The 27,012-nt window shown below is 44.1% G+C and overlaps 1 protein-coding gene across 2 annotated transcripts in view; it reads left to right on the top strand.

Moving 5' to 3' along the window:
* dennd4b (DENN/MADD domain containing 4B) overlaps positions 1-26,787 on the top strand; it is a 43,392-nt gene extending 16,605 nt beyond the window's left edge. For both annotated transcript variants that reach the window (XM_084356886.1, XM_084356887.1), the window contains 28 exons: positions 1,632-1,994; positions 4,651-4,906; positions 5,512-5,581; positions 5,872-6,041; positions 6,132-6,373; positions 6,664-6,730; positions 8,317-8,375; positions 9,169-9,313; positions 9,409-9,584; positions 10,453-10,553; positions 10,785-11,000; positions 11,339-11,484; positions 11,907-12,040; positions 12,123-12,237; positions 13,899-14,105; positions 14,362-14,490; positions 14,983-15,127; positions 15,568-15,723; positions 17,863-18,094; positions 18,662-18,944; positions 19,731-19,835; positions 19,957-20,132; positions 20,504-20,660; positions 20,752-20,991; positions 21,128-21,224; positions 21,328-21,493; positions 22,500-22,558; positions 22,918-26,787. In XM_084356886.1, coding sequence (XP_084213012.1) covers positions 1,651-1,994; positions 4,651-4,906; positions 5,512-5,581; positions 5,872-6,041; positions 6,132-6,373; positions 6,664-6,730; positions 8,317-8,375; positions 9,169-9,313; positions 9,409-9,584; positions 10,453-10,553; positions 10,785-11,000; positions 11,339-11,484; positions 11,907-12,040; positions 12,123-12,237; positions 13,899-14,105; positions 14,362-14,490; positions 14,983-15,127; positions 15,568-15,723; positions 17,863-18,094; positions 18,662-18,944; positions 19,731-19,835; positions 19,957-20,132; positions 20,504-20,660; positions 20,752-20,991; positions 21,128-21,224; positions 21,328-21,493; positions 22,500-22,558; positions 22,918-23,063 — 4,539 coding nt within the window. In that variant the 5' untranslated portion in view covers positions 1,632-1,650 and the 3' untranslated portion in view covers positions 23,064-26,787. The remainder of the gene's footprint in view (positions 1-1,631; positions 1,995-4,650; positions 4,907-5,511; positions 5,582-5,871; positions 6,042-6,131; positions 6,374-6,663; positions 6,731-8,316; positions 8,376-9,168; positions 9,314-9,408; positions 9,585-10,452; positions 10,554-10,784; positions 11,001-11,338; positions 11,485-11,906; positions 12,041-12,122; positions 12,238-13,898; positions 14,106-14,361; positions 14,491-14,982; positions 15,128-15,567; positions 15,724-17,862; positions 18,095-18,661; positions 18,945-19,730; positions 19,836-19,956; positions 20,133-20,503; positions 20,661-20,751; positions 20,992-21,127; positions 21,225-21,327; positions 21,494-22,499; positions 22,559-22,917) is intronic.
* Positions 26,788-27,012: the final 225 nt, after the last annotated feature.

Below are 27,012 nucleotides of genomic sequence, written 5' to 3'. Positions count from 1 at the left end.
TGTTTGAGCTGCAGGGATTTACCATCACACAGCTGTAATCTGAGACGGCAGACTCTGAACTGGAAGTGTAGAGATTAGTGGATGAAAGATGGATGTAAATGCATTTCTTAATACAAGGAGGACGTCCATGTAAAGCTTCCTGTACACGTCCTCACTGTCCTGTCAGGGATCTCTAAGGAGTCCTACGCTGTGATATAAAGAGCAGTTAGCCCTCCAGCTAACGTCTGAATGAGCCATCACAGTTGCAACGCTCCCAGCATGTCTGATTTTTAGTGTTGTAGTCTGAAACAAAAGTGTTTATATACCAAACAAAACAGAGACAGCAGATGTCAGCTCAGACTTGTTGTCTTTGTGATAGTTTTGTGATTTGAATGTCATCATTTCGGTGATTTTATTCAGACAAAGTTGTACCGTCGTGTTTTAACCCTAAATATTTTGGCTTCTTTAGTAAAAAGAAAAATAAACAGGCAGTTTCAGCGAACACTCAAAACAACACATTTACATTCAAGTGACGGCTGCAGGACTGTGACTGCTGAGTCCGTCCTGCAGCTGTCGACATCAGATCAGATGATTCTGTTGCAAACTTTGCATTTCTTCATTTAATTTGGAGGAAAAAAGGGTGTTTTGTATAAAGTTTTTAACATTCCTTAAATAGATACGTAACATACGGGAGACTGTGGTTCTGAATTCTGGCATTTCTGCTCAACATTGGATGGACTTTCCAGTTAAACTTGAGAGATGGCCACAGGTTCATGTTCTCGTGACTCATCCAGTCACCTCTGTTTCCTCCAGTCTCTGTTCACAGGCAGAGCAGAGAGGCTGCAGGGTGAGAGAGGGCGAGGGACATTTACAGTTACATAAGAGCTCTCAGCATCTCACAGCATCGCTGCACATCCTATTTTTATAACGCACTGCAACACACACACACACACACACACACACACACACACAGCAGCATGTCCTCTGCAGGTCAATTTGATCACATATTGATTTTGTAATAAAACAGCAGTGACCGGGTCTGTGATCGATCGCTGTGATTTCTCTTTCAAATTCAGATTGACTTTATTGACACGATGAAGTGAGACAGAACCGTCCAGGCAGGTTTTTAAAGGTTTACAGCAATAATTTATACATTTTAATAAAAAACAGGATGGAAAAAGATTTGCACATTATGAAAGAGTCGGAGTCTCTGATTGGCTGATGAGATTTTGGGCTTTGCCTCACTGCCTGACCTCCAGGGTACTGAGTCATGGTGTGTCTGTGTGTGTCTGTGTGTCTGTGTGTGTCTGTGTGTCTGTGTGTGTCATCTCTCTTTAGTGCAGCTCCTGTGATCCTCCAGTGTGTTACTCTACAGTTTCACTTCTCTGACCTTTTTGCCATGAAAGTTTTTCAACAATACTGACGAATCCACATCGACGACATGTAACCATCATCCTGTCCAACATGATTCTGATTCACGATTTTTTCCCGATAACGATCAAAATATTCTTAAAACTAGGGCTGTCACGATTTCAGATTTTCGCTGGACAGAAGAAAAATAATTCACGAATGCATAAATCTGTGAAAAGTTTAACTTCTCCGTCATGTGACCTTTAGATAATGAACCCACTCTCTCTCCTCTCTCTCTGCAGTGGAGGGCAGACAGGCGGCATGACAGAGGAGAAATGTCCCCAGCTGGTGGACTACTTTGTAGTGGCAGGTCTCGACCCTGCGGGGCCCTGGAGGCCCCTGGACGAGGATGGGAAGACCTCCACCAACTCCTCCTCGACGCCCTCCTCCTCTTCATCGTCTTCGTCGGGCCGAGCAGTGGAGTCGGTGACGGACCTGGCGGTGATCGCCCGGGGGCTCGGGGAGGAGGTGCCGGAGGGCTTCACCTGCATCGAGAGGACGCTGGGCGGACACTCGGCCGAGCTGAGCGCCGGCCTCATCAACAACCCGCACCTGTACCTGTGTTACCGCCGCGGACGAGACAAACCGCCCATCCTGGACCTGGGGTGAGATCTGTTAACGCTTCCAGAAGCTGTTTGTGTCAATCTGATTGTTTTTGTGCAGTTTGGGAGGTGAAATTATCTACAGAACCAGATGCTGCAGTGATGGTGAGAGGTACGTGTCCTGCGTCATGCTAGGAAACTCGCTTTCGGTGTCCAGAGGACGCACCGACGTTTCCCCGGATAATTCGATATTGTAATCGACAAATCTGTGTTGAAATAGTAGTAAAAGAGATCTCGTGTCAGAAGGGTAAAAATAAATCTGTGTACACAGTCTCAATAATGGTGACTTTCTGCTGCAGCGGGACTAATCCTCGACACAGATTTCATTTCAACAATCAGAGCTATGAACTTGGTGAATAAACTAACTGTCCAGAATAATCAGCTCTGATTCTGTGTTTACTCATGTCGATGATGACAGAGGATGCTTTGCCGTTCCGACAACGTAGAAATAAACCACTATTTAGTTTATTTGAATTTTGAAAGCAGATGTATCATGGTGATGTTTTGGGGCTGGACCTGTCAAAAGATATTTAAAGATTTGGCTGTTGAATAAAAAGATTGAACTATTCGTCTTTTTCAGTTCTGCACCACACTAAACTCCCTTATCAGCCTACAGGAGGGTTTTACCTGCAGTCTCACGTTTTAATAATTGTTTTTCTTCGTCATCTGTGATGTGAAAACATCAGAATAATCTGCCCGTCGTTGGCTGCAGATGTCATGACTTTGTCCTCAGTGAAATGAGGGATGAACTGCGTCTTTCTGTGGTTTCTTTTATCCCCGTGTGATCACTTTCCCTCCTCGGTCTCTCTTTGTGGCGACAGCTGTGAGTGTAGCTGCTCTGAAGGATTATCAGGTTGATATAATCAGTAATAAACACATGGTCTGCGTGTTGTGCTGTATATTATTCTGCTGTTCTAATTAAAAATGAATAAAAGCACCACTCTCATACAGAAATCAGGTCTTGTGCATTTAGTTCATGTAATGCATATTAAAGCTGAAGCTTATGTAAGACAGGATTATGTAATGCAGTGGTGGGCAGACTGTGTCGTGTGCTGGACTCTCATCAGCATCACACTCTCGTCTATTGTTTCTTCCATGTTCAACAGTTTAATTGCTCTGGATTACACTCGTGTTAGAGGGATAATGAGGCAAATCCTCTTATTTTACACCTCAGATTACATCTTTTCTCTGACGCTGTAAGAGAGTAGCTGACGGTGAGCAGGTAGGAAACCAGTCAGTGTCTCAGGGCAGCGTGACAGGACGTCTGAATGTTTCTCAGACTGGAAACCTCGAGCTCATCAGATGAGGTCTGATCCTGGGGGAATCAGTTCATCTCTCAGGGCCATGAACGGATTTGATGAGTCACTGGAGGAGATGTGAGGCAGAAAGCGCTGCACAGTTCGTCAAAATATTATTGAAACTGCAAAATGGCCAAATGTATTCAGATCACAGGAGCTGCAGTTTCAGATGAAAGTAAAATCCGTCAGAACTGGAGTCCAATCGATACTCGATTTTCGGGGGCGATATTGATATTAGGGAGTGAAATATTCTGATATCAATATATCGGCCGTGACAGCAGTGATCAAACACTTATATGTGACGGAGGCGGGATGTTTTACAGTTGGAAAACAAACTTCACTGGAAACATAATCTTTTTTTTGTATTATAATATCTTTAAAAAAATAAGGTTTCATATCGGTGCGTTCTGCGGATGTAAGGAAAGACGCTTGTTGGGTTCAGACGGCAGCAAAACTCTGATCATCAGTTTCAGATTTATTTCAGTGAAAATGAAATGCCTGCTTATATTTGTGACTCATATTTAGGGGTGTCATGGCTCCCATTTTCTAAATCCAATATCAATCAAAATGAGCTTTCAAAGTCGATTAGCGAAATCAAAAGCATGATCAGCGATTCACAGGTTGTTGTTTTTTGTCTCGACCCCGCCTACTTACACACGCTTGAAAGAAGTAAGAACGTTTCAAAGACAACGCGGCTAGTTTAGCGTTAGCCTGCAGCGTCACTGCCAGGAAGACGATCAGCTGACTGGTACCAGAGGAAACATGTTGGGTTTATTTTCTTTTTCAGAGATCCTTTATTGATTTGTTTGAAGAGGGTTCACTCTGTAACAAACTTAATTTCTACCTTTTGTTGTTTAGTTTTTGTTGACGGGCGCAGTCAAAGTGAAGTGTGTGAGTTTAGTTTAGGACAGAAAACGACTCTACATCAGAGCAGAAGAGGAGTTAGATTCAAGATTCAACACTGGAATTATAATAGTGATTGTCTGGACGTTGACTTGGTGAGCTCACTAAAAGACAAAGTTCACCCAAAACTGAAAATTCAGTCATTATCTACTCACCCCCTTGACAACAAAACTTCACCTGACTTTCCATCCATGTGGGGGTTTTCCTTTTTGTGTCAACTGTTCCTCTATTTTATGAGCGTAAAACCACACGCTCATAAAACAGAGAACAGGTTTACAATAATCTCAAATAAGTAAATCATATAAGCAAAAGAAAACTGGGCAAAATAAAAATCCAACTCATAGAAACACTAAATGTTTTTTGACTTTCAGCTTCAAGCATCCAAACATGAACAGTCACAACAAACTGCCTGAACATGTGAACGCATCACTGAGTCTGACGTGTTGAACTTCCTGCAGGGTCCTGTATGAGGGGAAGGAGCAGCTGAAGCAGGGCTGGTACGTCATCGAGACCACGCCCTACAGTCGCTCAGCCAGCCTCAGCGCCGGCGGCGCTCCGACGGCTCACCGGGTGTTCCTGACGTACCGGCGGGCGCTGGACTCGCAGGGCCTCCACACGCTGGGCGTCACCGACATCGCCCTGCTGCTGCCCAGCAAAGGAGAGGTCGCCCCGCACACCTTCAGCCGCGTGGACAAGAACCTCAACACCGGCATGGTGAGCACCAACGGGTGTTTCAGTCGGGGATTTGTTGTTGTTCTGAAATTAATGATAAATTCTCAAAGAGTAAATGCATGAGAGGAAGTGGTGAGAACATTTTAAACACTTGTACTTTAATGGTTGAGCGTTTTTAACCACTTACAACATTTATACTCAATTCTGTACCGGCCATTTCTGCTGCTTGTGACGCTGCTGTAGATCAGACTCAACTCACTTCCTCCCAGATGTTTCACAATAAAAGTCTTTCAGCAGAGTAAAGGGATTCAAACAGCACATTCGAATTACAAAAAGGGAAATACTAATATATCAATTCAAATATCATCAAAAGGCTGCAGGGGAAATTAGCAGGTTGGCTGAAAGTGGTACATTTACTGAAATGTTGATTATTGTGTGTTGTGCTTTCAAATAGATGAAAAATAACAAAAGTAGTAGCCTGTCTCAAATAAAGGCTTTTCTCCTTTGAATAATTAAAATATTAGGACCACTGTTCGTTGTAGTTAAATATACTTTAATATAATAACTTTCTTTAAAAGATTAGACCAGTTTATAACTGTGTGTGTGTGTGTGTGTGTGTGTGTGTGTGTGTGTGTGTGTGTCTCCAGTGGGGTCCGGCTCTGTATGTGTGCTACAAGAGAGCTGTGGCCAAAGCCAACGCCCTCGTCTACAAAGCCAGTGAGTATCTGTCACTCTGCTGCACTTCATGTTATCAGAGCTCCTGCAGCGAAGAGAGACGGAAAAATGTCAACAGAGATGAAGAGTACAACGTTATTATAAACAGTTAGAAAATACAGGAATATTCCTGAAGAGAAACTGTTTGGGTTTGTAAAATTGTATCCAATGAAACTAAATAATATGTTTAAGTGTCTTAAAATTGAGAAGGACGTCTTTGTTTCTGTAACTTTTGGTTGCTGTCCATATAAAAATCAGGACAGTGTAATCAGCCTGATTGTGTTGTGCTGCAGGTCTGCTCAGTCGGTACCCAGCAGAGGACCAGGAGGCGTTTCCTCTGCCGGAGTCGGTGCCGGTCTTCTGTCTGCCGATGGGCGTCACTGTGGAGAGCTGGCCTCTAAACACCAAATACCAGCTGCCCGTCTTCTCCACCTTCGTCCTCACCTCCGCCTCCGGGGACAAGGTCAGAGAGCAAGAACATGCACACATACATTTCTGCTGCTGGAGAAGTCTCCTCCTGTTTCAACACCGTAACTCCTCGTTCTCCCTGCAGGTTTACGGAGCGGCCATCCAGTTCTACGAGTCGTTCTCCAGGGAGCTGCTGTCGGAGCGGCAGAGCGTGAGGCTCGGGCTGCTCAGCGTGGTCGACCGGCGGCCGATCACCAACCGCAGCCTGCAGGTGAAGAAGAGCATCTGCGTGCTCTCCCACTGGCCCTTCTTCACCGTCTTCCAGAAGTTCCTCACCTTCGTCTACAGATACTCGATCTCCGGACCCCACGTCCTGCCGCTCGAAAAGTCAGTGCACGATTCTGGGTCGTGTTCATTTCATTTTTATCTTCAGTTTCAGTGTTTCAGACTAAATCAGATCTGCTGCTAGAATATTTATTGCATAAAGAAACATGAAGTTGTAACAGTGGCAGCGTGTTTGAGCGGAGGCTTTCTGCATCTCCAGATGTCATAAAATCATATTAAGAATTTATTCCGTCCTCATAAATAATAAATTCTGTTATCAAACACTGAATAATTGTCAAATATGATTGATCCTTGATTTTATTGGTATTAATCGAGGTGTTCTCTGTCTGCAGACACGTCTCCAGCTTCATGCACAACGTCCCGTTTCCCTCTCCACAGCGGCCTCGCATCCTCGTTCAGGTAAAAACCGTTTGTGATGTCTCGTCTTCACCAGGTCATCAGAACATAAACCTACAGGTGCAGCTCACGACAAAGTCCAAATCCACACAGTAGTAGAGAGTGATGTCACTCAGCCCCGCTCTGTATACTCTGATGATTGAGACTGAGATTCATTACAACATTAAGTGTAAGCTCCAGTGAGGAGGTTACTATTTGAACTTGTCTAAAACCAAGCCTGCAAAAGACGGCAGAATAAAGTCAGGCTGTTGATGTAAAATATCTTTTTAAAGAAAAGTTTGAAAATGTAAAGGACATAAAACCAAAGATCTGTTGATCTTTACTAATCCAGATGTGATAAACAGTCGATGGTAGAGCTGACAATGATGAACCGTGACCTTAAGATCAGATTGAATTGAGGATTTGGAGAGTCGTGACACCACTTTTACTTAGAAATAAGAAAATAGAAAACTTTAAACTTCCTCTCTAACTGACACTGATGTTTTCTTAAAGACTGAAGCCTTTCAGTTTCTGAATATTGTCAATCAGAATTTAAGGTCAAAAGGTTTCTTAGTTTTTGGTGAACAACTTTTTTTATTTAACTGCCTTTACAGGAAATGTTCTGTGCAGATCTGTAGTTTCTAATCACAGATGTATCTCAGCTTTTATCAGCTCCCCTGCAGCTTAACACAGAAAATAAGAAATATATATTACGACAGAAAAGAAATTCATTACTTCTGACTTTAATGCTTCACTTCCTCCTTCGACAGGATGTAGGTGGTGATCTGCTCACAGCCTCGACTGGGTAACTGAGCCCGATCACAAGCGGTCGCTCTATAAATCTTTTCTAATTAGCCAGCAAACTTCTTTCTTTCAATGAGAAATAATTCCCTGATGATCGATCGTGTTCAGATGTGATTTAACTCCACTGCATCGATGATGTGGTCACAACAGGGGCGACAATTATTGATCATTTTGTGGGTTTCTTGTGTGAATATTTCCTCTAAGTGCTTTTAGAATGAAACTGTCAGTTGGAGCCAATAAAATCTGAATTTTTACGTCTGGTCATCGTTCAGGTCAGTTACAGCAACTGTTTACTCACCAGCTTCAGCTTTACAGCAGCTGGATCCATCAGTGAAACAGTGAAAGATTCAAATTCAACTGCGGGTGAACAGATCTCACAAAGCAGCAGTTAAACTGTCCTGTAGGTCTTCCAGATAACAAGCATCTGAGTTTACTTTCTGTTTTCGTACCTGATCAGCGGTTCAGATAAACTGTTTCAAACCTGTCTGACTGCTCGCCTGCTTGTTTCATGTTCATCTTCCAGGAGGAAAGTTGGCGAGTAACATGTTCCCATGACTGAACGAACGACGGCCAGAACAATGAAAACAAGCTCCGTGTTGTTAATTAAGTCATAAATTACTTCATGCATCGAAGCCAGAATCATCCGTGTGTCTGTGTGTGTCTGTGTGCGTCTGTGTGTGTCTGTGTGTGTCTGTGTGTGTCTGTGTGTGTCTGTGTGTGTCTGTGTGCGTCTGTGTGCGTCTGTGTGTGTCTGTGTGTGTCTGTGTGTGTGTGTGTATTTGTCTAACGCTGGCTGTTTCTTGCAGCTCTCTCCGTATGACAACCTGCTGCTCTGCCAGCCGGTCTCCTCTCCGCTCCCACTCAGGTCAGTTGGCTGCTGCAGCGCTGCAGTTTGAACGCGATCGTTAAATAATCAGGTTGTTTAGAATCACTCAGAACAAGTTAACTGAACTGATCCAGACGGGTCGGCTCAGAATTGAGACAGACTTTTTGGTTTGTCTGCTGCTTTTTTGGATTTTGGATTTCTTGACATATGGAAGACAAAATATGACGTCCAAATATCCGTAAGGTAAAAAAATTCATCTAGAGGAAAAAGCTGATGAGAGAGCTCAAGCACATTAAAATCTCTTGTTTTATTTATTTCTATTAATGTTTATTAATAATGAAATAATCATCAAGATAATCATTTTATTATAGTAAATATTTATTATGTTGAATATTTTGTGTTTTTCCATCTGTTTTGGCAGTTTTCTCAATTGACTTTTTTTATAGTCATTATTATTATTATTTTATTATTTCATTTTAAGTTTGAGAGATATGTTTTTGTGTGAAGTTGTGAGTGAAATTGATCAAACACTGTGTTACCTGATAATGACATAATGATAATTTCCTGAAAATGTCATAAAATTTTCACTTTTCCAATCAAGTTCAGTGGAAATTTCATTATGTTTTCAGGAAATTATCACATTTTGGTTGTTTTAAACATTTATCACGACGCTGATCAAGAAAATAAAATATCTTGGAAAATCATAATCAGTCCGGCTCATTGATCAGGAACATTGTCCACAATGGTCTAATTCACTCAGTGTAATAGTTTCTGTGTGTGTGTGTGTGTGTGTGTGTGTGTGTGTCTGTGTGTGTGTGTGTGTGTGTGACAGCGGTGCGAGCTTCCTGAAGCTGCTGCAGAACCTCGGTCCGGAGAACGCCTGCACGCTGCTGCTCGCCGTCCTCACTGAACACAAACTGCTGCTGCACTCGCTCCGCCCCGACGTCCTCACCTCCGTCAGCGAGGCCCTCGTCTCTGTAAGACTACAACACACACACACACACACACACACACACACTGACAGTATTATTATGGTCTGTCTAATGATACGCTCTGTCTGTGTGTCCATCAGATGAGCTTCCCGCTGCGGTGGCTCTGTCCCTACATCCCTCTGTGTCCGCTGCAGATGGCCGACGTGCTGCTGGCTCCGATGCCGTTCATCGTGGGCGTCCACTCCAGCTACTTCGACCTGTACGACCCCCCCACCGACGTGGTGTGTGTCGACCTGGACACCAACACCATCTTTCAGTGAGTCCATCATCTCGACCTCCATTTCAATGATCCGATATTGATCTTTATATATGACGCTTTTTCCTGTGGATGCTTGTCTGCGTCTGAAGCGCCAAAACTGGGTAGATTTTCCATTTAGTGAGTAAATCTCTGAAAGCTTCCTGCACTCACAGGTAACTGTGTGGAAACAGTGTGATTAAAGAGTCTCTGCTGCGCTTTGGTGTCATTCACAGACAAACTTCTTCTCTGCTGTCTGTCTGTGTCGGAGCTCCACACACAGCACAGGGACTTCATGGTGCATTCAAGTACACTCGTAAACTTAGAAATCTGTACTTGAAAGGCCTCATAGGTTGTTTAAAACAGGAGAGTTTCTATTTCTCTTATTTTCCTTTGTTGAAATGCATCGACCTACGTCCTTCATTTCTTTCTTGTTCTTTCACTGCAACAGTTTTAATAATAAGATACTAAAATATAAACCAAAAATATAGGATATAATATACTTTTGATTCAACTAATGTAAACTTTATTTTTGAGGGTTTCTCGTACGATTTACAGTATTAGTTCTGTCAGAATCTCTTTCACATCGAGGCAGTATTGGTATTGTAACAGAAATATCCTGAACTAAACCAACTTGAACTGGGAAATCGGTGGCAATACTGAGCTTTATCCATCACTGCACTGGACTTCCTGCTCCATAGATGATCTGTTTTACTGGGCTGAACCACATGTATAAACAGAACCTGTCGTTTTAGGGTTTTGTTCCTTTTTATATTTGATATTTTTGCTGAATCAGAATCAAAAACGACAAACCTGAAGTGAAGTGAAACAAGTTCATCGTCATCTGTAACAAACCATCAGTCCCTAAAACTGATCTCTGATTTCTCAGGTCAGAGGACAAGAAGCCGTTGTCATGGCGATCGTTACCCAGAAAGCACGGCAAGACTTTGTTCAACACCCTCACCAACCTCCACAAGACCCTGGAGCAGAGTGAGTGACCTCTCCGAACGACCAATCACACGATTCAGAATAAGTAACGGAGGCAACAGTGAACGAAAATAAAACACATCAACAGCCTTTTTATGACTTATTTTATTTTTTACTTTTATTTTAAAACATAAAACATTTCACACAGACACAAAAATAAAGACCGGCTGTTTCTAGATCTCATGATTAAAAATCAAGGCGACACTTTGCTCACCGTCCTTCTTGTCGCTGCAGTTTGTACTCCCGGTCAGGAGGAGGCGACGTTGGAGTTCCTGTTGACGGACTACGATCAGATCTACAGGAGTCAGAAGCAGCTGGAGCTGGAGATCCAGGAGGCGTTCCTCCGCTTCATGAGCTGCCTGCTGCGAGGATACCGAACCTTCCTGCTGCCCATCACCCAGGCTCCGTCAGACACCACCACCGACTGCAGCTCCCTGTTCAACCTGCAGGGTGAGCTGTGACGCACCAAGACGACCAAAAATCAACTGGTTTATAATCATGAATAATTTAGCATAATCGTTTAACACATCAGTTTAATAGTGTCACGATGCTGCACGGTCTGATATTGTTATTTTGCTGCAATTTTCTATTGTCATAATTAATGATTTTCAAGCAGCTGTAACCCTAACCCTGTATACAGTGAGTGTGTGGGAGACAGATCTGTTTATAGGAACAGGACAATCAGTCACTTCATTTCATTATGTATTAAGTTTAGTACAGTGGAAGATGAATTACAAACCCTGACTGTGACTTCGATCGATGAACTCCTCCTCGTCTTCTTCCCGCAGGTTTCCTGAAGTCTCGCGACCGAACGCAGCAGAAGTTCTACAATCAGCTGACGAGGACTCAGATGTTCACTCAGTTCATCGAGGAGTGTTCCTTCGTCAGCGACCGGCACGCCTGCCTCGAGTTCTTCGACGAGTGCGTCCAAAAGGTCAGAACATCGTCATCTCACTGATGCTCGCTCATAGCTTCCTGCAGGGTTTTTCAAAGTAAAAGCCAAAATGTGTTTTACTGTGTCTGGATGAGACTCGGTTCGAATCGTCATCAGTGGTCGAAAAACATCTAGCTTGGATTTAGTTTTTCTTTTTTTTATTTTGTGGAGCTTTCTGCTGCATCTCACTGCCTTCATCAGCAAAACTCTCTCTGCCAGTGAAGTCGTTGGACGTGGTTGAAACTCCTGGAAAAGCAGTTTGATCTTATTGAGATAATTTCATCAAACTAAAGTTTCCAAGGTCGAGAATTTTGTGGTGAAATAATAAAGAAAATCAAATAAAAAATGACAAAAAGAAAATCTGAATGATGTTTAACACGATGAGTAAATGTATAATGAGCGTGTTAATTGTTTGTCATCAGGTGGACGTGGAGAAGCCGGAGGAGGTGAGGCTGATCGACCTGGATGAGACTCACAGTGGAGAACACACAGTCTTCATCATGCCTCCTGAAGAGCCTCAGGAACCGGACGGGTCCGAGTGTCCCGCCCTCTACAGGTACTGAGTCACTGAGCTTCTCAAACTGAGTGTCTGTTTAAGATCATCTGAGCTGATGAGAGTTTTACTTTCATGTGTCCAGTTACGAAACCTTCCCCACACTGAGGCCGGAGCTCTTCGACCGGCCCCAGGACCAGCTGAGGGTCCCGACTAAGGGCAGCGCCCCCAGTAGCCCCGCCCCCCGACGCACGAAACAGGTATGACAACAAACTGCATGTGGTGACCGTGAAGAGGACGGGCCATACAAGATAATTAACAAAAAAACATCAGAATGACCAGATTACAGATATAAGTTAGTGGGAGCCCAGGGTACGATGATCCAGATCCATCAATCTGTGAGGCAGCAGGAGCCACGAGACAGAGATGTTCCCAGGGGGCCGCGGTCCATCAGAGAGGAGCCTGAATCCCTTAATGTCACATTTAGCCACAGCGCCCGAAAACACACATCCTTCCTCTTACCTGTAGTGTTATTCAGCCATCTAGATTGTGTTGGTGTGCGTTGCAGAGCAGATGAACGCCTCCTTCCTCACACTGACACAGAAGGAAAATTCTTCCTCTACGGCCGTTAACTCTGCACCTCAACCAGAACAATCTGTACGGATAAATACAACTACATAAACAGGTGAACTGATCCTTTAAAGTGATAAAGTGGGTCATACTGAATGATCTCGTGCTTTGGATAATAACTCCTCTTTTGACAGTTGACTCAGTAAATTTTGACTTTGAAAAATTGAATGAAGCAATTTCAGGCCTGTATGATGGATTAACATCAGCTATATGAAGCCTGAGCCGGCCCGGTCTGCAGCGTCAGCTGTATTATCACCGACATCAACAGACCTGAAGTCAGTCTCTCTTTGTCTCGGGGAAACATGATGACAGTGGACAGCTGGGCAGAGAGTTGGTGCAGCGTCAGGGCTGATGAGGCACTTTTTTTGATAGACGGGTATCAGCTGCATCAAACCTGACACGACACAGCTCCTGGACTTGATCACTACATTCAGATTCTCAGATGCAGACCGGGCTGATGGTGATGAGCATCGAGATGACCAGAACTAATGAATCCTTAAAAACCATTGAGGAGGTCACATCATTTACAACAGTTAACAACAAAAACAATACTGTTTTATTTCTAATAATAGAGGATAAACATGCTGTAGAGTAAATAAAGATAGATATGTGAATAAAATAGTATAAAATAGAATAACGTCTGAATCAGGAGTCTGATCGGACTCTGGTTTTACATTCTGACCCAGTTTTCTCCTGAATGAAGAGCCGAGGAGGATCCTGGTTCAGTCTCACTGCTCGTTATCAATATTTCACTGCTCATCCAATATTCAGAAGTCACAGGCTGTGTTCAGGGCAAAGACGACGACTGTAGAAGTTATTTTCAGATTTGTGAAACTGACGATAAAGACGTCCATTAGACCAGTTTAACCACATTATTTAAAGGTTCAGTACGTACAGTTAGAGTGACCGCTGGAATCATGGTCAAAATAATTCAAACAGATTTCTACAAATTAATGTCAATTAACTAAAAACATCCTGTAAAATAAAAGGGGGAAACATCCCTGTGCATCAGGGGGTGCTGCAGCTTCACTGATTTAAGTCTAAGATGAAATCATGACTAAAATCAGCTCATTCATGTTCTCATCACACATGAACACAAACATTAAATCTCATGAACTCTGGTTGTTATTGTCGCCATGTTTTAATGTTTTGTAATCCTGTCGTTGAAGTTGTTGTACAGTGATTATGTGTATCTGTTTTTATACTGTAATATTTATTTTGTTGAGAGAATGAATTCAACAGGTGGACAAATCTTACGTGTTGCTCCTTTATTTCGTCTTTCATGTCCTAGGAGATCAAGTTGGCCCAGAAGCGAGCTCAGAAGTACGCAGCGGTGCCGGACATGTGGTCCAAGTGCCTGCTGGGCCACTGTTACGGCCTCTGGTTCATCTACCTGCCCACCTTCGTTCGGGCGGAGAGCGCCAAGGTGCGCGCGCTGCACACGGCGTACGACGTCCTCAAACACATGGAGAACCGCAAGGTGGTGCTGCCGGATGAGGTGAGACACCGACCGGGTCGAAGGCTGTTCTGGGTGATCTGGGTTCAGAGTTTTGATGAAGTTTTGAAGTGACATGACTCAGAAATAGCTGAATTATTGGACTGAGTTTTAGCAGTTTGTCATTTTTTTGTCATTAAAAGCAGAATTTAGAGAAAAGTTCACAGGAAGGAAACAAGACACACAACACAAGTGTGTGTGTGTGTGTGTGTGTGTGTGTGTGTGTGTGTGTGTGTGTGTGTGTGTGTGTGTGTTTCAGGTGTGTTACAGGATCCTGATGCAGCTGTGCGGTCAGTACGGTCAGCCCGTCCTCGCTGTTCGAGTCCTGCTGGAGATGAAGAAGGCCGGGATCACACCCAACACCATCACCTACGGATACTACAACAAGGTCCGGACATGCACGCACACACGCACGCACGCACACACACACACACACACACACACAGAAAAATGGTAAATGGGTTATCTTCCCTCTTCTCACCCTGCAACACGGATCAGTCGTCTAAATACAAGGATGTGAAAGCAGAAAGACTTTTAATTAGTTTCAGATTAATAACTCGCAGTGAACAAAAAAGAGATCCAAAGTCTAAACGTACATCATGAGATGGAATAAAGATAATCGAGGTTCATAATCGAGACTTTAATTAAACATTAATTTAACGAGCAGAGAAAATATGAGGCTTTTCTTTCTTTTACGCTCCATCCATTAATTATTCAACCGATCATTTATTGATGAGTTTAGTTGTATTTTTTTCCTTTTAATCTTTTATTGCTTTTACACTTTCGGGGCTCCGCGCCCGATTAGAGTTTAAGTATAAAAAAACACTGACTTCATAAATTCATGTGGTTGAATGCGATGTCCTCTGTCTTCTGTCCTCAGGCCGTGCTCGAGAGCAAGTGGCCGTCCACCAGTCAGGGAGGACGTCTCCGCTGGGCCAAGCTGAGGAACGTCCTATTGGCTGTGGCCCAGTTCAGACAGCCAATCAAACGGCGTCAGAAGAGCGGCTCAGTGGGGTCACGAGGAGGTCAGAAAATATTCAGTTAATATTTCTAACAGGACGTCTGTCAGGAGTTCATAACAAACATGTAGAGAGGATATCATTCAAGCCAAGTACATTTACTCAAGTACTGTACTTAAGTACACATTCTAGGTACTTGTACTTCAGTTTTTCCATCTTATGCTTCTTTATAATTCCTTTCCACAACATCTGAGAGGGACCACATTTGTCTGACAGCTTTAGTTACTAGTTACTTTCAGTGTCCAGTGAAAACCCTCGATCTCCAGATGTGTTGTGTTTAATGTTTGTGACAAACTGACGAGTGAAGGATGAAACTCTCGTCCTCCAGCTAAACAAAACATCTTGGATCAGCTGGAAAATGCATCATCACACAGCTGAAAACAGGCTGTAACTCAGATATCTCAGATAATTTTTTTTACATTTTTCTGTTTTGTTTTCTTTATAAGAAGCGATGATGGACCCTGATCAGAGGCCCCGCCCCCACTCCAATCTGATTCGTCAGTCCAGTTGGAGCGGTCTGTCTGAGAGCTCCAGTCACGAATCTCTGACGGGTCCACTGGTGAAGAGCAACAGTCTGAACAGCATGAAGATGCCAACTGACAGTAAGAGACGAAGCTGCCTCCTCTTCCTCACCTTCATCTGACACGCTTGCATTTTCTATCCATCTGTCAAAGTGTCTTTTGTTGACACGACCAGTCAATGGACGTCAGAACCTAAAGGAACAGTTCACCCAAAAGTGTTAAACCAGTCATCATCTCCTCCTGATGATATAAAGTCAGGCTCAGCCATCGTCTCCTCCTGATGATATAAAGTCAGGCTCAGCCATCGTCTCCTCCTGATGATATAAAGTCAGGCTCAGCCATCATCTCCTCCTGATGATATAAAGTCAGGCTCAGTCATCGTCTCCTCCTGATGATATAAAGTCAGGCTCAGCCATCATCTCCTCCTGATGATATAAAGTCAGGCTCAGTCATCGTCTCCTCCTGATGATATAAAGTCAGGCTCAGTCATCGTCTCCTCCTGATGATATAAAGTCAGGCTCAGTCATCATCTCCTCCTGATGATATAAAGTCAGGCTCAGTCATCGTCTCCTCCTGATGATATAAAGTCAGGCTCAGCCATCGTCTCCTCCTGATGATATAAAGTCAGGCTCAGTCATCGTCTCCTCCTGATGATATAAAGTCAGGCTCAGCCATCGTCTCCTGATGACATAAAGTCAGGCTCAGCCATCGTCTCCTCCTGATGATATAAAGTCAGGCTCAGCCATCGTCTCCTCCTGATGATATAAAGTCAGGCTCAGTCATCGTCTCCTCCTGATGATATAAAGTCAGGCTCAGCCATCATCTCCTCCTGATGATATAAAGTCAGGCTCAGTCATCGTCTCCTCCTGATGATATAAAGTCAGGCTCAGTCATCGTCTCCTCCTGATGATATAAAGTCAGGCTCAGTCATCATCTCCTCCTGATGATATAAAGTCAGGCTCAGTCATCGTCTCCTCCTGATGATATAAAGTCAGGCTCAGCCATCGTCTCCTCCTGATGATATAAAGTCAGGCTCAGTCATCGTCTCCTCCTGATGATATAAAGTCAGGCTCAGCCATCGTCTCCTGATGACATAAAGTCAGGCTCAGTCATCGTCTCCTCCTGATGATATAAAGTCAGGCTCAGCCATCGTCTCCTCCTGATGATATAAAGTCAGGCTCAGCCATCATCTCCTCCTGATGATATAAAGTCAGGCTCAGTCATCGTCTCCTCCTGATGATATAAAGTCAGGCTCAGCCATCATCTCCTCCTGATGATATAAAGTCAGGCTCAGTCATCGTCTCCTCCTGATGATATAAAGTCAGGCTCAGTCATCGTCTCCTCCTGATGATATAAAGTCAGGCTCAGTCATCATCTCCTCCTGATGATATAAAGTCAGGCTCAGTCATCGTCTCCTCCTGATGATATAAAGTCAGGCTCAGCCATCGTCTCCTCCTGATGATATAAAGTCAGGCTCAGTCATCGTCTCCTCCTGATGATATAAAGTCAGGCTCAGCCATCGTCTCCTGATGACATAAAGTCAGGCTCAGCCATCGTCTCCTCCTGATGATATAAAGTCAGGCTCAGCCATCGTCTCCTCCTGATGATATAAAGTCAGGCTCAGTCATCGTCTCCTCCTGATGATATAAAGTCAGGCTCAGCCATCGTCTCCTCCTGATGATATAAAGTCAGGCTCAGTCATCGTCTCCTCCTGATGATATAAAGTCAGGCTCAGTCATCATCTCCTCCTGATGATATAAAGTCAGGCTCAGTCATCATCTCCTCCTGATGATATAAAGTCAGGCTCAGCCATCGTCTCCTCCTGATGATATAAAGTCAGGCTCAGTCATCGTCTCCTCCTGATGATATAAAGTCAGGCTCAGCCATCGTCTCCTGATGACATAAAGTCAGGCTCAGCCATCGTCTCCTCCTGATGATATAAAGTCAGGCTCAGCCATCGTCTCCTCCTGATGATATAAAGTCAGGCTCAGCCATCATCTCCTCCTGATGATATAAAGGCTCAGTGTTTTCAAATGTTTCGAACCCACAGCTCAGGAACAGAAACCTGGTGGTAATTCTAGTTTTAAGTCGGTCCCCAGACTCCCTTTAAAAATCATTCAGTTTAGTGAGTTTCTTGTAAATTTCTTTTATATATTCCTGTTACTTCACCAGTTTGTTTCCTCTCATGTGAGTTTGTATTGTGTCTCTTTCCGTCCACAGAGGTGAAGCTCTGTAAGAAGACCGTCCTTCATAACGCCGGTACCAACGGTGACGCTGTCTCCCGCAAACCTCCGATGGGACGCAGAGACACCTCCACGCCGCCTCCAGCGCCCCCCGGTGGTGTTCTGGTTCGCCGGAGTCAGGTCTGCCTCTCCACCTTCTACAAAGAGTGTGCAGAGTCGGCCGACTCGGAGCCGGACTGCAGCTGCCAGCCAGCAGAGAGAGACGGCAGGTCAGAACCGAACCCAGAACAATCACATCAATACTCTGTATAATAACTGGACCTGGATTACATCTCTTTTCATTCTTCGATGTCAATCTTAGATGTTTTAAGTTGTCTTTTTTTTATCTTTCATCATTTGTAATCTGCTTTGGTTTTGCTTTGAAAGCTGTAGCATATTTAAAAACACTTTAAAAAGAAAATGAGCTCCACTGAAGGACGATGGGCTGAATACACTGTGATTTAAACTTCAAATGGAAGAAAATTTCTGCTCGAGAAATGTCACAAGACTCGTGTTTTAATTTCCAAGCAGGAATAAAGATGTTATTATAGTTATCTAATCGGTCAATTATTTTCTTTATTAATTGATCAGTTGTTCTTTAAAATGTCAGAAAATGCTGAAAGATGTCAGATGACGGCCCGAAATGAGAGAATTTTGACTTACTCAGATTAATCGATTATCAAAATAGTTGCCGATTCATTTAATAGTCAGTGAACTAATCGATTAGTTGCTGCTCAATAGTTGAACATGATCTACACAGGCACTGTACGATCTGACCCCTGACCTTTGACCCTCAGACCTGCAGGAACGCGGGACTCGGCCGGCAGAAATAAAGTCGTAGACGAGAACTACAACAACGTCTCCTCCCCGAGCCGAGGAGGTCTGGCGGGGAAACTCCAGCAGCTTCTGACTCCGACCAGACACAGAGTGTCCGTACGACGAGCCGCCAGCGTGGACGACCGGCGTCCAGGAGGAGGAGGGATAGGACGGAGGGTTTCTGAGCAGAGGCAGTCCCGGAAAGCCCAAGTGGCTGAAACTCTGCTGAAAGCCAAGGACAGGCTGGTCAGCGCCACCTCAGAGGTTTGACTGTTTTACTCTCATTCACCAGAACCTCAGCTCTTAGAGGTTTTTATTTAAAAGGATAAAAGTTTCAGTGCTTCTCTTTTCAGTCTCGTCACAGCAGCGTTTACCAAACCACCTACTTGCATCCACTGAACAGTTAAAGATATAATATGTAACATTTCTGCTGTCACAGAGTGCAGCTTTTGCACAACTTAAGATCAGCAGGTGCGTAGGAGGAGACCGAGGGCCGACAAAGTCAGGAAACAAAACTGCCGCACACTCCGCCCACTTCACCTGCAATTAAGTTTAATGACAACAACGTTCAGTGCTTAGACCAGGTTAGGTCCAAGTAACCATCAGGTTATCTGAGCGGATGAAGGTCTAAATACAATAAATACAATGTTTCCAGAAGTGTTCAAACAAGAGAAATCCTCAGTGCGACTACGAAACTTCACCTGGAGCATGGAGGGAGGAGATGACGACTGAGTTTTAGTTGTTGGATGAACTGCTCCTTTAAGCTAGTAGCTCTTGATGAAGGTCACAAAATAAAGTGGTTAAATTAAATTGTTTGAAAATAGTAATATTCAGAAATGTGTGAAAAACAAATGTCAGTGCCTGAGATAACGGCAGCCCAGTTAAAAACGTCCACATACAAAATAAAAACAAAAGCTTCTTGTTGCACAGAGCGAGCAGGTTGCATCTGTTTCTGAGAGAGTTGTGGTTCTTCTGTGATTCCTGATGTTTGTAAATCAGGATCATGTCGTCTTCTCTCTTCTGATCTGTTTCCATGTTGTCTGTCCTCAGAGTTCGTTGTCTGTAGGTAGCGACCTCGACTTGACGGACACGCCCAGTCCAGCCTATCCTCTGCGCCGGTCCTGGGACGCCAATCAGGAGGGGACGGGACTCGAGGTAAACAGAACATCAACAGGAAGTAACTGCAGCAGCGAGCGTGGATTCATCGGTCAGTCTTAACGTTACCACCCCCTCCCCCGGGTGTTGACTCTAACCCCTCCCTCCTGTCTGTGTCCAGGTGTTGATGTCCAGCTGCTCTCTGTGTCGCAGCTGTAACTTGCTGGTCTATGATGAGGAGATCATGGCCGGCTGGACGTCGGACGACTCCAACCTGAACTCGTCCTGCCCGTTCTGCCTCGCCTCCTTCGTGCCCTTCCTGAACGCTGAGATCTGTGACCTCGGACCCATCAGCAGGTACAGACTTACATCAGAGACCAGATCTGCTGTAACACCTCCGGCTGTGACGTCACAAACTCTGCGGGGGAAGAGAAGTGTTGCCGTAGTAGCAGCGCCCCTTTCAATTTGCTGCAGCCATCGTAAAGACGTCAGGATCAGTATTCGATCGGGTCGGACTGAGTTAGAAACTTTGTGTTTTGAAATAAGACGTAATAACATTTCACCACTAGAAGTCGCACCAGACCAAACGAGAGCCCATGACTACTTCTACTTCTTCTTTTTCTAAAGTTTAACATGAAAATAATAAATTAAATCAGACTTCAGCTGAGTGAAACCAGAGAAAAGGTGACAGACGTGTTTTTCTCTTCCTCTCTGTCTTTTTCTCTCAGTGGCGAGCGCAGCAACTGGAACATGGAGGACGAGGTGGAGAGCGCAGTGAGGCCCCCCAGTGGTCAGGAGGCGTCCCAGCGACACCAGTGTAACGGACTGAGTGAAGACTCGAGCTCTGAGACGAGCAGCTACTCCGAGAACAGCAGGACGACCACAGTAACACACATTTGTTACGGTTCATTCATAGTTTGTGTTGTTTCCTGTCGTCCTCGCTGACACTCCTCCTCCTCCTCCTCCTCCTCCTCAGGGCTCCTCAGTGGGCGGAGCTCCCCAGGTGACGGTGGCCTACCTGAGCCCGCTGGTTCTGAGGAAGGAGCTGGAGAGTCTGCTGGAGAACGAGGGCGAGGCGGTCCTGGCTCAGCCTCAGTTCCTGGAGAACCACTCCATCATCTACTGGAACCTGGTGTGGTACTTCCAGCGCCTCGGCCTGCCCAGTAACCTGCTGCAGCTGGTCCGAGCCTCGCCGCTGGTCAGCCAGTTCACACAGGTAAACACACGGACTGATGGGACTTTCAAACATTTGAACATTTACTTACTTTGGAGGGCAGTTTGGATAAATTCAGAAAGTTCAGTTAAGTCTTAACTAAGTCTTAACTCTGTCTCTCGTCTTGTGTGTTTCCCAGTCGGAGAACACTGCAGTGAGGGTGAGGCTCCTCTGGGACACCCTGACCCCCGACACAGACCAGTGGCCCCCCCTCTACATCCTCTGGAGGATCCACAGTAAGACAGAGACACACTGAGAAACTGGAAAAACAAGCTCAACTGTTTGTAACGAGAGTCCACCCGTGCACACTCACATCCTCTGTGGCTGTTCCTCCACCAGGTGGCGTCCCGATGAGAAGCTACAGCTGGCGGAGACACAACCACCCATTCACCCTGTCCTTCCTGGAGGAGGTGCTGCGGTGGGTCGGCATGAACGAGGTGCACAAAGCCGTCACCCTCTTCCTGGACACGCTGGCCAAACAGCCGGGCTCCGCCTGGACGCAGAGGTGAGAGCGCCGATCATATACACATGTTTCTGTTTATAGACTGCAGAGAGCAGAAAGCATGTGTGATCATGATGGTTGTAAAAAGTTACCAGAGTATAAATAAGTCCGCCTTCTTCTAGATTCATTTGAAGTGTGACGTATAATTCAAAGTTTATATAAGTGATTTTAAATCACAATGAATGTTTTTTTTTATTGGTGTTTTCAGGTTCAAACAAAAGTGAGTATAGAGAGTATAAAGTCAATTTTTTACAGAATTTCAGATACTTCAGGAAAAAAGTATTTCTTGCTCACAATCAAAATGACTCTGGAAGAGACTTTTTTCAGTTGTTCCCAATGAGGAGTGAGCCGCTCCGAACGCTTCCAGTTGAAAATCTCCCGACTTGTCAGAAAGGCGCTGGTGACGTCACCGTGGCTCTCGCTGCGATGTCCTGATGTCAAATAAAAAACAAACGGACAGTAAACCTCAAAGGATCAGTGTCCATCAAACAGCGGCGGCTGTCAACATATTGTTGTCGTAGAGACGCACGTGCAGCGTTTCATCTCATTGTCCTGAGCGCACAGCCAGCACAAGGCCAGACGTGACGAAGGAGCGATCGACTTCTACTCCAGGACTGTTCACTTACTTCTCTGGATTAGAGAGCAAGTCCCAAAGTATATGAAAGTGGTCTGTCATTGATTTACCTCCAGCATCTATCCTGACCCTGAGGACTCTGCTGTAGAAATCTAAAGTTTGTCAGCAGGATCTCCAGCGTTCGTAGTTTCAACCTGATTTCCCTCTGATCCTCTGAGACCTCCTGGCCTGATTCCCATTTCTGCTTCACGTGAGCAGGAGAATGATTTCTGGAGTTTTGTAAAATATAATCTATTCGATCTATTCATGATACTAGATGTTTGTCATCTTTGGACTTGTATGCATCAGTGAATATACTAATCAAGTTAGATTAACTTTCCTCTGTTTGTTTAATTTCCTTCACAGTGAATGTTGTGTGTGTTTTGTGTTTGACAGGAGTTTGTACAGAGAGTTCCTCTTCCTCACGCTGGCAGCTATGGGCAAAGATCACGTCGGTAAGAACGAGTTCAGGATGCAACACGTTGTTTTAACACACAGAATCTTGCGCACCTGTTTAACCAGCAGCTCTGAAGCTCACTGATTAACCTGCTGTGTCTCATTTCAATCTGGACGAGAAGTGAAGAGTTAAAACACAAACTCACCTGTTTCTCGCCTGGCACAGGCTCACTGCTCACTCGGTTCACTCTAGTTTATGTCACTTTGTTGGTTATTTCTCTGAGACCAAAACGTCCTTTTTTAACAAATCAATCAGTGCAGATGTGAAACGTGTGCAGGACAGAAACAGGAACAACTTGTTTGTGTTGAGACAGATGTAAACTGGATGATAACCCTTCCCTCTCTTCTCTCTCTGCAGCTGCGTTCGATAAAAAGTACAAGGCGGCGTACTCTCGGCTCAGCAGCACTCTGGGTCGTGAGGAGCTCCGGAAGAAGCGAGCTCAGCCTCCCAGCCCCAAAGCCATCGACTGCAGACGCAGCTTCCACCCGCCGCTCGAATGCTGATGATCGTGGAAGCAAGCGTCCCTGACGGCTGCTGCGTCCAGTGTTCGTCCCTCTGAGGGCGAAGAGGAGAAACGGTTCACCCAGGATCCCTGCTGCCTTCACCTGCTTGTATTCTTCACCTCTCTGCTGCCTCCTGGTGGACGTCGGAGTGACGCGCTCCTCCCTGTCCTCTGTAGCTCCGTTTGCCTCGTCGATGTGAATCCAGCAGCTCCTTGTCTCCATTAAAGATCCTGAAGGTCGAGCTGAGCTGCTCTGAAGAGTCGTAGAGAAACATGCTGAGAGACGTCTATGCATCAGTCTAACGTGGAGTCCTGCGTCTTCTGAAGGCAAGAAAACTGGCGGTTGTGCATGTCCAGAGGGATCAGCTGTGTCGGTGTGCACTTTTTGTTTTTTCCCTGTTTTTAAAAATACACGACCTGAAGAGCTCGTCGTCTCCGCTAGCTGGAAATCTTCTCAAAGTGTGAACGTTTTACCCAGAGACCTGTAGGACGTCAGATTTACCTTTTTACCAGTGTGACCAAGGAAGCCCTTTAGGATTTAACGAGGAAAAACATCAAATGAGGATTAAAAAGGAAGAGCAGAGCCTCCATGAAACGCTCCAAACACGACCCAAAACTCCAGGAAACTTCTGATCCTGTCTCCGTCTGTCTGTGTGTTTGTCTGAGTGTAAATACGATGAGACGCGTGGTTCAGTTTCTGAAAGGAAAGTGAGGTCAGAAAGCAGGTAGTCGAGGGAGAAGCTCAAACTTCTGATCATCTCTGTTTGCTGGGAATCGTCTCGAAGGCCGACAGTGTTCCTCACAGATCAATGCAAAGATCTCCTCCAACATAATTAAAGAAGCAGGTTTTTAGGAAGTCCGTCTTTCATTCAAAGTTTGAGAATCTCGAGGAAAGACCAAACAAAAGCGGAGACGTTTACACTCCCTGAAACTTCAGATCATCTGTTCGTCTTCCAGGTTTAATCAGAAGCTACGACATGTTTTAAGCTAACGTTTTGGACGCAGCTGTCGTCCTTCAGATCAGGAAAAACAACCAAACAAGAAGCTCATCAGTGTTTTGTTTGGTCCAGAACTCTCGCGAAAGTCTCAAAATCTCAAAACGGAACCGATTTGAGTTTCATCTTCGTTTTCGATGTCTGGATTTGAAGGGCGCCGCTATCTTGGCTTGTTTTGGGCCGGGAGTCGTTGAGGGGCTTCAGAGCTGATTAACAGACAGACGGAGGAAAGAAATCAACAATATCAGACTGTAAAAAGACTTTTAGCAGCTGGAGACGTTAAAACTGCTGATTGATGCAACAACTCTTCAAAATTTCCTTTTTCAAATTTAAAATGTAAGAAGGTTTAAAAACGTCACGTTATTGCATTTACTGCTGGTCATTATAACATCTTTCTAATATTGTAAAATCTGTATTATAAACAGTGTAAAGTTATTTATGACTTAATTAAACCGACAGTTTGTGTAATAATGTGAATCCTTCTTTCATCAGCAGGTTTTTACATCAGGCAGCAGTTCTGTTGTTCTCAGCTGCTGAACGGACGAAGATTATGGCCCATTTTATAAAAGTTTTATGTTTTTGATTTAAAGGGAGTTAGAAAATGAAAAGATGAGAAGGAACTTAATGAGGGATTATTGGACATTAATGTGTGTACTGACGCTTTAAAACCGCATGTTGCTTTCAGCTGAAGTGTCTGGTTCAAGCCGAGAGCTTTGATGAATACACTGATTTATTTTCTAAGATTAAAGGAAGTCGCAGGAGTCGATCCGAACAAAAACATCACAGTTAAGATCTTTGGTGGAGTTCAGGTGTTGAAAGCCAAACAACTGATCCAGTCAATCTGTTAAATAATATTAATTAAAGATTATTTTTAGAATATTTTTGCCGTCATTGGACGAGGACAGATGGACAGGAGTGTGACGTGCAGCGGTCGTGTCTGTGCAGCGCTCTGACCACTCAGCTACCAAACTGTCCAACATTATTCAAACTAAAAACATCTTTGAATCTCAAATTTAACAGATATGGATTTCTGAGAACTGAAGGGAAGTGAAAAGCAGAAATAGTGCTTCAAAGAACACAGTCGACCGTGATCAGCGCTCAAATACAGAACTGTATTTTACTTTGCTTTTTGTTGTGTATGACAAACTAACGCTGCACAATAAATAATTGGCTGATATCAGGAACTGTGTATAATCAGCTGTTCATCCAAAGCTGATAAAAGTGAAGCATCGTCACACTCCGATACTGAAGGTTGTGATTGGCACCTTTTTAAAGTTGGTTTGTGATCCACCAATAAATACAGAGAAGAAGAAAAAAGACGTTGTTGTTGCACTCGTCACGTCCAACTGCTGCACGTGTGAACAACAAATCTCATCAGAGCTGCGGATTATTAAATCATCTGAGCCTTTCTCACCCTCAGCTGCACGAGCCCTTATTTTAAGTAGGTAATTATCGGTTATCTGTACGTAAAACACCTAAAGTAGGCTGTGATACTTCAGATGTTATGATGTGATACACTTCCTCTCATCTTGAATCAGAGCATCAGGAGGAAACACTTTATAACAATTTCACTCCAGAATAACGTCAATAATGTGTTGACTTAATGCATCAGGCTCCTGGAATAAACTCACCTGAAGCTTCTGACTGGCTGATAAAATAGGGTTAGTATTGTTATTAGTATTATTATTGGATGTTTGGTTTCCTAAACAAATCTCGCTCGTTGTCCTGAACCAGACGCTCAGCAGAGAGCGACCCGTCGTGTTTGAGCGTCCTGTGGAGCGTGCGCTCAGTTTGAGTTGAGTCTGACCGGATGTGATGCACGTTCACTTCCTGTCTGTGTGTCTGACTGGGAGACGTCCAGTATGTCCACTGACCAGTTCAGCCTCCTGCTGTGCATCACTGAGCAGCAGCTCCACTAACTAACTGCCTCTCCAGGGCATCTCGGCAGCAGCAGGGCTTTAAAATCCACCAGACATACAAACAGTTTCCTAAATCAAACTTGCACCTTTCAGAATAAAGTTAGAGTACTTTTTACTTTACAGTGAAGACGAATAATTCAAGCAAATAAAATCCAAAATATAAAACGAGATAAAATAATTCAAACAGTTATAACAAAAGTTTTTTCTTTAATAACTCATTTACCGTCTCACTTTTATTTCTCTGTGCAGAATAGATCAGAGAAATCTTCCTAAAACTGATCGATCAGTTCAGGTTTAATGGGAGAAGTGGATGCCTGATCAGAACACATTTCATCTCATCAACAAGCTTATTAAAACTGGAGGTGTCGGATGTTTTTCAGCAGTAATCAGTGTGTTGAGTTCCTCCTGTGCTGCCGTCCGGTGCCCTGGAGCAACAAAATACTGAATCTGTGAACTGATATTGTGTGAAATGATCGACTCGAACTCTGAAGTTTACTGTTGAAAAGATTTTCTGTTTTTTAATGTGACTGTTTAGTTTTTGTCTGCTGACGAGTGACGACTGTGTGAGTGCGGACGAAGCTTTTTCTTTCCCCTCAGCGTCACAGAGGGAAACACCACACTGTACATTTGAATGCACCGGACTGCAGGTCGTTTTATTGGTTGAATGATGAGTCGGCGCCGAGCAGAGGAGCGTATTTAAAATAGATAATTGTGTTTGCTGTTGTAATTTATATATGGCTGTGATTTCAGTTGTACATGTTTGTTTTTTTAAGAAAACACAAAAATAAATGAGGGATGAGCCCGAAATGTCTGATCTTGTTCTTTTTTTAATTTCTTTGGACTGAAAATAAATGTTATTTATCATCTGCCAATTATACTAATTATACACAAAGTACTAAAGGAGTTATTAGTTTATGTGTAGTTATTATAATGAGCAGGTTTCCAGTAAGTTTACGTCACCACCATCCTGCAGTGTCAGAGCTGTGAAGCTCCACAGAGTTAGTGAAGTCTAAACCGGAAATCACACGAGTATGCC

Source organism: Pagrus pagrus (genome assembly GCF_965226575.1).
Source record: "Pagrus pagrus genome assembly, chromosome: 7".
NCBI lineage: Eukaryota > Metazoa > Chordata > Actinopteri > Spariformes > Sparidae > Pagrus > Pagrus pagrus.
This window is presented reverse-complemented; position numbering and strand designations above follow the sequence as displayed.